This window comes from Mus caroli, chromosome 4 (genome assembly GCF_900094665.2).
Source record: "Mus caroli chromosome 4, CAROLI_EIJ_v1.1, whole genome shotgun sequence".
Lineage (NCBI taxonomy): Eukaryota > Metazoa > Chordata > Mammalia > Rodentia > Muridae > Mus > Mus caroli.
This window is the reverse complement of record NC_034573.1, coordinates 56,431,548-56,443,331: the sequence shown is the minus strand read 5'-3', so window position 1 is coordinate 56,443,331 and position 11,784 is coordinate 56,431,548. Positions and strand designations below refer to the sequence as shown.

Below are 11,784 nucleotides of genomic sequence, written 5' to 3'. Positions count from 1 at the left end.
TCATCAGTAGACCAGGACTTACTGCAATTGCTAATCTTTTTTGGGCATACCTAAATTATATGTATCAATGCTGTGTTCCTTAGGATCTGTTTGTTTCAGGACTCCCAGCACCCAGGAGGTCACTTTATTCAGAAGAGTGACCTTTCATTTTCCTGAAGCCTTCAGGTGTAATATAATCAGTACACAGGAAAAATGTAGTAAGGCTTGGGCGCCTGTCTTGTGTGGGATGCCTCATCTGTATTACTCTTAATTTAAATAGGTGCTAGTACTTCTTTGTGTATATGTACATGCAGGGCATGCTAGGGATTGAACCTAGAGCTTAGAAAGGCACACCAGGTAAGCTCTCAATCAACTGAACTACACCCATAGCCATTTGTTTTTGCAACAGGGTCCCTCGCTGTGCAGAATCCCAGGCCCACCTGCAATTATACCCACCAGCAGTCCTCTCTGTCTCTATCTTTATAGCTGGTTCTAAGATCCCTGCTGCTACAGGGAGAGACAGAGAAGCTGTGGAGTGTCTGTAAACACAATACCCAGGTGTCAGGATTATACTTCATTTCCTTTGACTTACAGACCAGGTTGTTAGACTCTAGGATAGTAGAGGGGCTCTGGTGGGACACATTTGCCATCTGTATGTACCTCTCCTCCTTATTTCCCCTATATCCTGAGTGGCACATTCTTTTAGAATTCCCTCCCTTCTCTCTGCCACAGAAAGCAGAGGTAGACTTACTGGTGTTAGGGCTTGCGCTCTCTGAGCTTCTCATGCTGCTATCTGTGTTTTTATGGTATTAATAAACTTCTGGCCCAAAAGGAAAATTCACCTGTTTTCCCTTGAACCCCCAAACTAAAGACCTCTCACTAAGTAAGCGGTCCAGGTCTTTCCTCATGATCTTTCTGCTTCAACCTGTCAAACACTGGAAGGACAGGTATGTGTCACCACACTTGACTATCAATGGCTTTGAGACAGTTAGGATAACAGTTCCTATGTGGTGTAGCCTAGATTTGAGCCAGCTGTCCCCAAAGGCGATGTTTACCACAGTATTGCAGGAGAGGTGATGATGAGCCAGCGGTTAGACCACTAACAGTAATACTTCCCTCTACTACAGGGATGGGCACAGTCTGGCGGTGAGCCTCCTGGAAGCCAGTGCTGCCGCCTAATGGCATGAACACAGGGGTTATGAACTACGGATGAAAGGAGGCAAAGGTTAGTTTTTGAACTTAAGAATCGCTCCTATACTGAAATATTTGCTGCTATGTGCTATGCACAAGGTCATGCTGACCCTGTGGCAGGCACTAGGTCTGCTTAAGAGTGGCAGGAGAGCAACGAGGCCATGCCATGGAAGAGACTGACGTCCCAGAACCATCTTATTTGGACAGCGTGTACACAGACATGAATAGAATCACAAAAATCAAAATATTTATTTTGTTTTCTTGCACACAACACTTAAACATTCCCATTACAGCAACCCTGCTCTCCGGGAGCTTACAGTCTCTGAGACAGTCAACGTGAATGTGGACCCAGTAATTAAGGCATTACATCAAATGCAGACCTGTTGTTTGGATGCATCTTTTGAAGAGGCTGGAAAGGGCAGGCACAAGATTAATTGGCACGATGGACACTGCCTCACTCTCCTGATTCTAATAAGGAACCTAAGGCCACAGCCTGGAAGGCAGTGTGGGACAACCCTAAACACGGGAGCAGTGAGGAGACTTTGATGGATGCCGAAGAGGTTCCTGATGAGGGCAGTGGCTGTTGAGTATTCTTCCATCTTGGACTGCAGTTAGTAACTAGGATCTGTAATTCTGGTAACCCTTTACCCAGCTTTATAGCAATTCCAGTGGAGCAACTGCTTCTTGAAGCAAATTTAAGACCTCTACTTGGTTTGTAAATACAAAATTCTAATTATTAGGTAATAATAACCACAGCAATAGGCATGCTACTGCATCAGGATGGTGAGAGATGTTAAACACTAAGCTACCTGGGAAAAAAGATAGGGAAAAGTAGGGCAGGGGCTGGCTAAAGACACTCAGCTATAGCCTTCCCACAGATGAAAGGAGACATTTAGATAAAAAACACAAAGGCTGGGCATTAAAGTTCCTGAGGATGGGACTTAAGCTTACCTCTGTTCTGCACTAACCACATTCTCTAGCAGCCTAGTTCAGGGATCTTAAGTTTAGGATTTGCAGCAGACTTTCTACTCGGAAGCTACCCCAAGAACCATGTCAAACTGAGTTTTCTCTTGGTTTCAGATTCATAGCACCTTGTTCTTACAGGCCTTGGTTCTTTTCACCTCAGTGATAAGGTCCCGATTCTGATAGTTTATGCATTATTTTTAGGGTGTTAGGGTTTAAACACAGGGCCTGACATATGCTAGGTAAGTGATTCACATCAGAGCTGCATCTCAGCCCCTGAAAGGTGTTTTCTAGCAGCTCATTTGGAGATTCTAGAGAGCACCAGGGTTACCACTAAGTGGTTTCTGGATTCCCCTGGGTTTATTATTCCATGGCTTCTGAGATGACAGAAGGGTATTTGCACCTTAATGTTGGGCTGTCAGTACCTGTCATTCACTGCAGGATGAACTCAGAGAAAAGCAAAGCTCTAACGTTGATTTCTAAGAATTTTAGACTTCATCCAGTAGGCTTAAAACCTTTTCTTCGTTCAAAGCCACCAAAGTACACATTCCTTGTTCTCTAATATGTAATTGGCACACACAGAGGAGAAAGTACACACTTCAAAACTGAAACACTGGGCCAACAAGTCAGCAGGTTTGTTTCTTCTGCTCTGAGGCACAACTGGATCTAGCACCAAAGAGGGCAGGATTGAACAGACCAGCATAGGAAGAATCACTTTAAAGAGGTAGTTTGGGAACAAGCCTGCATGTAGATTAATGACTGACAGAACATCCAATGAGATCCTTCATTGAGAAAGGGGTCTTGGCCACTGTAATCTGTGTAAACCCCCGTAAATAATAAAGGTGATCAAGTAGTGGACGGGGACCTACATAGTATACACTGAGAACAACTGTCTATTGGCAGACACATGTCCCATGTCTCTCCAAACAAGAAAGCTGGGTTTTTGCCTTTCTGGTCTTTTGACTGGCTGACTCACACAGCAGAGCAAAGGTCTCTTGGCCTTCAAATAACTTCCAAGGAACCTTAGATCTTTAAAAGTTAGGACTAGAGACTTCGTATATGTTGACAAGTATACTTTGGCTGTAATCCCACACACTGTATGGGGGTATACATAAAACATATTTGGAAGTGAATAAATGTTTGTGGAATGATAAAGTATTGACCAGCAGCATCTAGATGTGACATGTGCCCATGGCATACCACCTACTAGCCAGCAATTCACATGTTCATGCCTGATACCAGGTAGCCCCACCCTCTGTCCCTTCTAGGTGCAACTTTTCTAGTTTAATGCAGAGACTCTTAAGGTAATCCTCTGGACTGACTGTGAGTAGAACATCACCTAGGAACTTAGAAATGCCAAATTTGGTGGTTCTGGGGTTGAGGTCCACCAAGTAGTGTCTTAACAAGCCCTCTGGGTGATTCTGAAGCTGTAAAGTTTGAAAATCATAGGTTTCAAGGAACACACACACAAACAATACAAACTCTTATTCAGTTGGGACAAACCAAGGTACTGAGTCAAAGTAAAATACTAATGGTTTTATTTAACAATCTCTATTTCTGTTGTCTTAAATTGATTGTCCTGTTTTTGTTTTGATTGGCAAGTTCATTCTAATCAAATGCTAAATAGGAACACAAGTTGATGACTGAGCAGGAATACAGACTCATAGACGATAGGCCTGTGTTTAGTTCCTACCCACTCTGTACACACTACACAGGTTTCAGTGTAACACATCACCCCTGGAGAAAGGAACATGTGTTTCCCACTCACTGAGTTAAGACTGGAGCTCATTTCTAATGTGAAATTTAAGTCCCGGTTGGATGAGATGTCCCTAAGTGCCATCAATCCTGTTACAATCCTTTTTTATCACTGACCCAGAACCCCACCTATCAAATACACATATTATCTGTTTAAAACAAAATGTATCCCACTCCCCCCGCAAACAAAACAAAACAAAACAAAACCCGGAGAAGTAAAAAGAAGCAGATAACCAAGTCTTTAACTAGGAAGCTACCTGGATTAGATAAGGCTCAGGATGATGAGGGAGAAGACATCTCACAGGTGACTTCCCAAGAGAAAAGTCAATCTCATCTTATTAGAAAAACCACTATTCAGAGACTGTCAGCTAGGCTTCTATTCAGTAGGTGTGTATGTATAGACAGGAGAGAGAAGGGATGATTGGATAGGGAATCATATCTTCCAGTCCCAAGATGCTTCCTACAGCAATTAATAAGGCCATATGTGGAGTCTGATATCAATGGCAGTGCTCTGTGATGTCCACCACCACCGCCTTCTTCCAGCTGAAGAGAAAGTATCCTGTCCCAGCCCCTGCTGCTACTGCAATGCATAGGTACCCATTGTAGGTCATGAAGATGAGCATGAGGAAGTAGCTGATGACTACCTGGATGATGTGCAGCACTGTCTGCAGGAGGTGGGGGAAGCTCAGCATCTGCTGCCTGGGGATAAGCAGAGAAGGAGAGTCAGACTTGGGCACCTGCAGGTCAGGAGAGCAGCCTAACTGGACTGCAGCACGGCTATCCTGGAAACTGACGCCCACATGCACACATCTGTAAAGAATTTTTGATTTTTCCTTGAGACAGGGTCTCATGAGCCCAAGCTGGTCTCAAATTCACTGTGTAGCCAAGGATAGCCTTGAATTCTGATCCTCCAGCCTTCTCCAAGTGCTGGGACTACTGGCATCCATCATATCTGATTAGATTTAACTCGACAGGAAGGAATCAATCGCATTCTGCCATTCTTTTATATCTTAACTATGAAGTCTTAAAATGCCCATTACTACATAGCAAATCTTTTAAAAACCAGATACTGTTAAACTTCTTTCAGAGTGACACTTACAACATAGAACAAACGTGTATGTGCTTTTGCAGGAGCCCAAATACCATAACCCACAACCTGGAACTTAAAAGTTAGAATCACCAACTCCGGAAGAAAGAAGACCTGCCTTACTACATTACTAAGAGCTCTCTAGAATTTCCCTTTGGATCTGTTGCATCTTCTTACCCAACGGTTTTGTGTGTCTCCATTAGGATGGTTCCATTTGGTCCTGGGACAGGCATGGAATTGTAGCGAATGCTGACTTGAGACTTTCGAAGCAGACCCTCTCGTGCTATCTTGAGTCCTTCATAAAACATTGCTAGTAAAAACACTGCCACGAAGGCTCCAGCCATTTCTGAGGAAAAAAGGACAGGATGGGAAAGGTGAGGGGAGGGGAGGAAGAGAGAAAAGAAGGAAGAGGTTAACGGTACAGTGAAAACTTAGTGAGCATACTGTTGGTCACACTGGCACTGGCCTATGATTCCAGTGCTTGGGAGGCTGGGGCATAAAATGACAAGTACACAATTAGCTTGTGCTACATGGCAAGGTATAACTCAAACCAAACCAAACAGAAAAAGCATCAGGCTCAGATTGTGAATAAACTGCGTGGTTGTGTGTCTACCCACTCAATGGAGCTGAGCCATTAACAACAGTCTCTGCCTCTGCTCACGATCATACTTTCTGATTATATACAGAATACTGAAAGAAGGAACAGCCAACTGTTGTTTTATTGTTTAACAGGGCTTTGTTGTGTAGCCCAGGTTGATCTTGACCTCCTGGAGATTTTCCTCAGCCTCCTGAGCAATGGGATTAAAGGTGCACACTATCACATCAGCTAAAACAACCTGCTTTTACAAGTGCTGCCTCTATATTTTGAATAGGCATTTTAAGGGATTATGCATATATAGCTAAGCATTGATAAGATAAATGTATTTATAGTGTATTTATATGATACACTAAAAGGACTAATGCTTTCTCTTCCTCTCCCAAAAGCAAACTGGTTTATTTCCAAAATAAGTTTGGAAATAATAATGCAGTTTAGGTGCCTATTAAACTTATGCAACTGCAGTTTAAATGTAAAGTATACCAATCTATGATAGATACCAATCTATATAGACAGAAAGATAAATGACAGCTACCTTAAAAGGAAGTAAGGCTCCATGATATGCCAAGCATCAGGGATATGGAAACCATCATTTGATGCAGCAGAGAGAGCACTGGTTTAGAGTTCTAGAAAGTATGGTCCTTGTTTTAGCTATGAGATACTAACTGTGTGATTCAGGGCACAACATTTCTACTACATGAGGGTTAGGTTTATCTGTAAACAGGTAGTTATGAGATTAACACTATTGTTTTTGGAGGCAGCATCTATGCCTGAACTCTATGAGCTGACCTTGAACTCACAAAGATCTTCCTGCCTCTGCCTCTCAGCTGCTGGGATTAAAGGTGTGTGCTCCTATACTTGGCAAGATCAACAGTTTTTAACCTTGGGTTATATTGTGATATTTGAATATGCTTATAGTCTTAGGCCTAGGATCAGTAATTTAACAAACAAGAAAAGGAGTGAAAAAGATCTTTATCTGGAGCCTGGCAGTGGTGGCACACACCTTTAATCCCAGCACTTGGAAGACAGAGGCAGGCGGATTTCTGAGTTCAAAGCTAGCCTGGTCTACAGAGTGAGTTCTAGGCCATCCAGGGCTACACAGAGAAACCCTATCTTAGACCCCCCCCCCAAAAAAAAAACCCAACCCCCCCCAAAACCAAACAAAAACAAAAACCCAACAACAACAAAAAGACCAACCCCCCCCAAAAAAAAAAGAAAAAAGATTTTTATCTGGCATTTTAATTATATAGTCTTAGGCCTAGGATCAAGCAACTTAGCAAACAAGCTAAGCAAACAAGAAAAGGATTGAAAAAGATCTTTATCTGGCATTTTAATTATATACTAGTGCTCCAAAGCATATACATAAAGGAAGCTCACTGGAGGAACAAAAATGTGTTGCCTCTTCTGCCTAGGGTCGAGGAATTGTGATGTTATGTAGCACAACCATACAGACCCAGTGACGGGACAGAGAGGTGCCAGGTTTCTAAATCTACATCATCATCATCTCTCATGACAGGGTCATCTTCGAAGGTTATCTGCTGGTTACTCACCTCCAGGTGTATTGATTACCAAACCGGAAAACAATAGATTCATATTCTTAAAGTCAAAGGAGAAGGTCATAGGCTGCCAGAAAAGCAAACAAGTCAGTTAGAGAAGGCTGACGACCCTAATGGGAATGACCTAAGAGACTGCGGACAGTTAAAGGTAACCTCAGGATTAGAAGTACTCGAAGCAGTGGGAGGCTTTACCACCTTGGCACTAAGAGTGCATCCCCTCGCCCCTCCGCCCCCAATCTCATGTCTTTCTTTTCTACACGTAACACAAACCAAACACTAGGATTTAATTCAGGAAAAGGTGAATTTCAAAAGGATTAGGGAAGAAAGGATTGTAGAAAATGTTGGTTTTAGTGTCACTCCTTAACAAGCCTGCCACATGAACACTGGTAAGTCCCCAGACTCCCTGAGTGTGGTGTGTGTGGTGTGTGTGGTGTGTGTGACCCTTACCATCATCATCATGCTGTTCCCTCCACCGTGGGAGTGGGAGGCTGACGTGGTCGGGTGGTGGTGAGGTGGCACGGTAATGTTGTCGTCCGTGTGGTTCATCCCCATATGGTGGTGCATCTCCATATGGTTCATCCCCATATGGTTCATTGCCAGTTTTCCAGAAAAAGATGAGATTCACTGGAAAAGTCTTTCAAGAAAAACAATTATATATTAATAATATACAATTTTCTTGATAAATACTTTGTCTACACAGAATTTTGCCTCAATGAACAAAAGCTCTCCTAGACGCACAGCAACTTGCACTAAGAATCACCTTGAGAAGAAGGACCAAGGGCTTGTCCTGAAGGCTTGAGATCTCGTTCCTTACTCTGTAGAGTTACTCCTCTAAGACACAGATTAAATGTGTGTTTAATTTAAGGTAGAAAAAACCAGCCCTTTCAGATGGCAGGAAATAGATAATTTGTAATAATGTATAAAGATAAGCCACTAACAAAATGCAATTGCTCTAAGGCTGTTTAATCATAAACAGCAGTAGATAAAAAGCCAAGACTTCAGATAAGTCTTCTAATTGGGGTGGTCTGTGTTTAACCGGGATGGTCAGACTCCACTTAGGCTTAGAGGACAATCAACTTAGAGCTCATTTAGGTCTGGAGAAAGGTCTGTCGCTGCCTTAGGCAAAGAGTGTGCCCAGACCTCAGAGACAGTTTTAGCCGCATCAGGACATTAGAGTTAAGAACATGAAAAACAAGGTATAAATTGGATGAATATATTAAATTAGGTTTGGACAGTGCATATTCAGCCTTGTATCTTTGCATCACATTAATGCTTTTCTACAGAGGTCTAAATGGGTCAAGGGGCAGTAACTCCCATGGTTGCTGTGGAGGCTGGGGACTGGGGAGTTGGGACATATGCACAGAGGGAGATTTTCATAAAATCTGTCTTTCTTTTTTTGGTTTTTCAAGACAAGGTTTTTCTGTGTAGCCCTGGCTGACCTGGAACTTGCTCTATAGACCAGGCTAGCCTCAAACTCAGCCTCTCAGGTGTGTCCCTCACCTCCACTAAAAGCCTGTTTTTTTTTTTTTTTTTTCTAAATTTTATTTATTGTATGTGTATGAGTGAGTATTCTGCCTGCATGTATGAATTTGTGTGCAGTGCCCATGGAGGCCAAAAGAGGATGCTGAATCCCCTGGAACTGAAGTTACAGATACATGTGAGCCACCATGCAGAGTGCTGAGAATGGAGCCTGGGCCTTCTGCAAAACCAGCAAGTTTGTTTAACCTCTGAGCCAACCAGCAAGTTTGTTTAACCTCTGAGCCAACTAACAAGTTTGCTTAACCTCTGAACCATCTGTCTACCTCCTGAATCTCTTTATGTGTCCCACAACTCCAGTATGTAAGAAATTCAAAATAGGAACAGGGCATGGTGGGTACACCTGTAACCATAGCACTCAGGAGTTTGAGGGAGACAGATTCTGAGTTTGAGGCAATTGTAGGCGACACTGTGAGACCTTGTCTCAAAACAGTAAAACAATTCCAATTAGGTATCCATGGACTCGAGTCTGTGTATGCTTTTGATTACTCATCAATCAAGCTCCTAGCAAGGGCCAAAGTCGGAGCTAAGTACCAGCAATCCACAGCAGGTAAAGCAAAGTAGCCGATAAGGAGAGAAGCAGTGAGGTGAACAGGATAATCTCGTGATGGAAGCAGCACTCTGGAGGAGAGGCAGGGCAGCATGACATTGCTGAGCTGTACGGAGATGCTCCTCAGCCAGCGCTTTCACACCCAGGAAGCCACGTGTCCAACTCCAGAGCACAAAGGTGCAGCCTCCCCTCTCAATTCCTACCCAGGACTCTGTCAGCAGGCTTACAAAACAGGCACAGTTCTGTCACACAGGCAAGTTCCACTTTCAACTCCAGTAATGGTCATGCTAGACCCCACTTATCATTATAGAGTTGACAATGTATCTTGTCCCCTTAACACCATTGTTATGATAGTAAGTGGCTTTGTTCATGAAAATTTTATAATAAACACCAAGTAACAAAATAGAATAGTGAGTCCACAAGTCATGGGTCAGCAATCAGCAATTTTCCTTTAAAAAGGAATGGTGGGATTATTGGTCATGACTTATGATTCTGAACCAGATAAATGAAACGGCATCAAGATAAAAGGATCCAGAATGACTAATAAAGGCTCACAAACAGAAGTTACAAATTTTATTTTCTTCCAGTATAAGGCTGGAAGCGATAAAGACAATTTCATTCCATGTTATCAACAGGAATCCAGGCCATGGAGAGGCAGTGAACATTTTATTGGGTGCTATTATTTCTATGAGGCTGAGGGAGATAAAGAAATGAACCAGACAGTCTTTCCTTAGAGACGAAAGAGTTGGGGAAGTTGAGCATACACCTCATGACGTAGTCTTTAAAAGCAGGAACAGCAATACAAGCTACTTGAGCCCCATATGTACCCTTGATTTCTTCAAACTCTGCCAACAGTGCTTTTAGTAATAATAGTTGAAAACCTGGAGGTTTTCTTTTGTTTAAGAGCCATGCTCCAACTAGAGAGATCTATTCAATGGTAAACGATCAAAACCTCTTCAGACAGCCCAGTGGCCCAGGAATTCATACATTCATACGTTCAAAGGTTAAGAGAAGCTTTCAACTATGCACCTGCTCTGCAGCATTGTGTGTGTGGGGTGCATTCTACATTCAAACACACCAGGGAAGAGAGCAGGAAGACAATCTGCTTGTTTTTCTTGTGTGGACAATGGACTTCTGTAATGGGAACCTTCTTTAAGGCTTACCCAGTGGTGTCTGAATAGGGAGATACAGATCGGCAGAAATCAACAGTGTAGCTCAAACTGCACCTTGAAGTCCTTGTGTTCACTAAGTTTACTCTGAGGGTGGTAGCTCAGTGATATATCATTTGCTTAGTATGTGTGAGGGCTCTGAGTCTGAGATTAGGAAAGAAAGATCCAACAGAATTATGTCAAACCAAATTTATATAAATTATACAATATATAATATTAATGCATAATGGGAAGAACTTAGAAATTATTTATGAAAACATAGTAAATAAGGGCTGGAGTTATAGCTCAGTGGCTGAGCACTTGCCCAGCACAAGGCCCTGTGACCAATCAGCAGCATGGCAATTTACTTATCTCTCTCTCTCTCTCTCTCTCTCTACCTGTCTATTTAATTTTGTATCTTTATTTACTTTCATTGTACGAATTTTTTGCCTTGTGTACATGTCTGTTCACTAAGTGTGTGTCTGGTCACAGCAAAGGTCAGAGAGAGCATCAGATCCTCTGGAAGAGGAGCTAATGATAGATGGTTATGAGCTACTGTGTGGGTACTGGGAATCAAACTTGGGTCCTCTGCAAGAGCAGCCAGTGATTTTAACCACTGAGCTATCTCTTTAATCCTCTCAAATTTTAGATCATAATAAGTAAATGCTAAATGCTAGTTTATATTTTTTTCTGCCAATTTAGCTTTTCAGTGATGTGCCACGTGTCTGGATAACCGACAGACACTCTATTATCTATCAATCAATCAAATTGGACACACACACACACACACACACACACACACACACCTCAAACATACTTAACCCATTCCCTGTACAACAGAAATTCTATTCATAGAAGGAAAATTAGTATTGTTGGTTGGTTTTCCAGTGATAGCTTTAAGTTGACACAAACTTAGTTCATTCTAGAACAAAAATGGATACTGACAGAATAATGAATTAGTCAGAACCCAAAGGCCCATCAGACTGGCTTAGTTCACAATCTGAATGGTTCAACCTCATAGTAACCCAGAGCTGTTCTGTTTGACTTATTCTTGCTTCTCAAACTTCATGGCAACTTGCTCTCTAAGAACTATTTTCTGTATCTAACTCCACCCTTACAACCTCTTTCTAAGAACCCGATTCAAGGTCCACAAAGTAGCCGGTGTACATTTTATGGAATTGAGTTCTCCGTTAAAAAGTAATTAGTGGATTGAGCAGTGATGAGTAAGAGGCGGAACTTAAAATCTCTGCAATAAAGCAATTATTCAATGGGTTTATGTTTGGACACTTTATGGGTATATGGCAATTCACAGTAAAACTCAACTGTCCCTTTGCCCCTTATCTGCGGTCATTTCGTCAGGGTCACACATTATTTATAAAGAAGAACTAACAAAACATAGATAGAACTGAAAAACAAACAAAACC

At 42.2% G+C, this 11,784-nt stretch overlaps 1 protein-coding gene across 2 annotated transcripts in view; it reads right to left on the bottom strand.

Annotated features, from left to right (window-relative positions):
- Positions 1 to 1,395: 1,395 nt before the first annotated feature.
- Slc31a1 (solute carrier family 31 member 1) overlaps positions 1,396 to 11,784 on the bottom strand; it is a 31,632-nt gene continuing 21,243 nt past the window's right edge. Inside the window, exons 2-5 of one of the 2 annotated variants that reach the window (XM_021159449.1) lie at positions 7,574 to 7,760; positions 7,121 to 7,193; positions 5,153 to 5,321; positions 1,396 to 4,587 (exon numbers count right to left, since the gene is read on the bottom strand). In XM_021159449.1, the coding sequence (XP_021015108.1) occupies positions 4,386 to 4,587; positions 5,153 to 5,321; positions 7,121 to 7,193; positions 7,574 to 7,720 (591 nt within the window). In that variant the 5' untranslated portion in view covers positions 7,721 to 7,760 and the 3' untranslated portion in view covers positions 1,396 to 4,385. The remainder of the gene's footprint in view (positions 4,588 to 5,152; positions 5,322 to 7,120; positions 7,194 to 7,573; positions 7,761 to 11,784) is intronic. The other variant, XM_029476024.1, reaches the window with a different exon arrangement.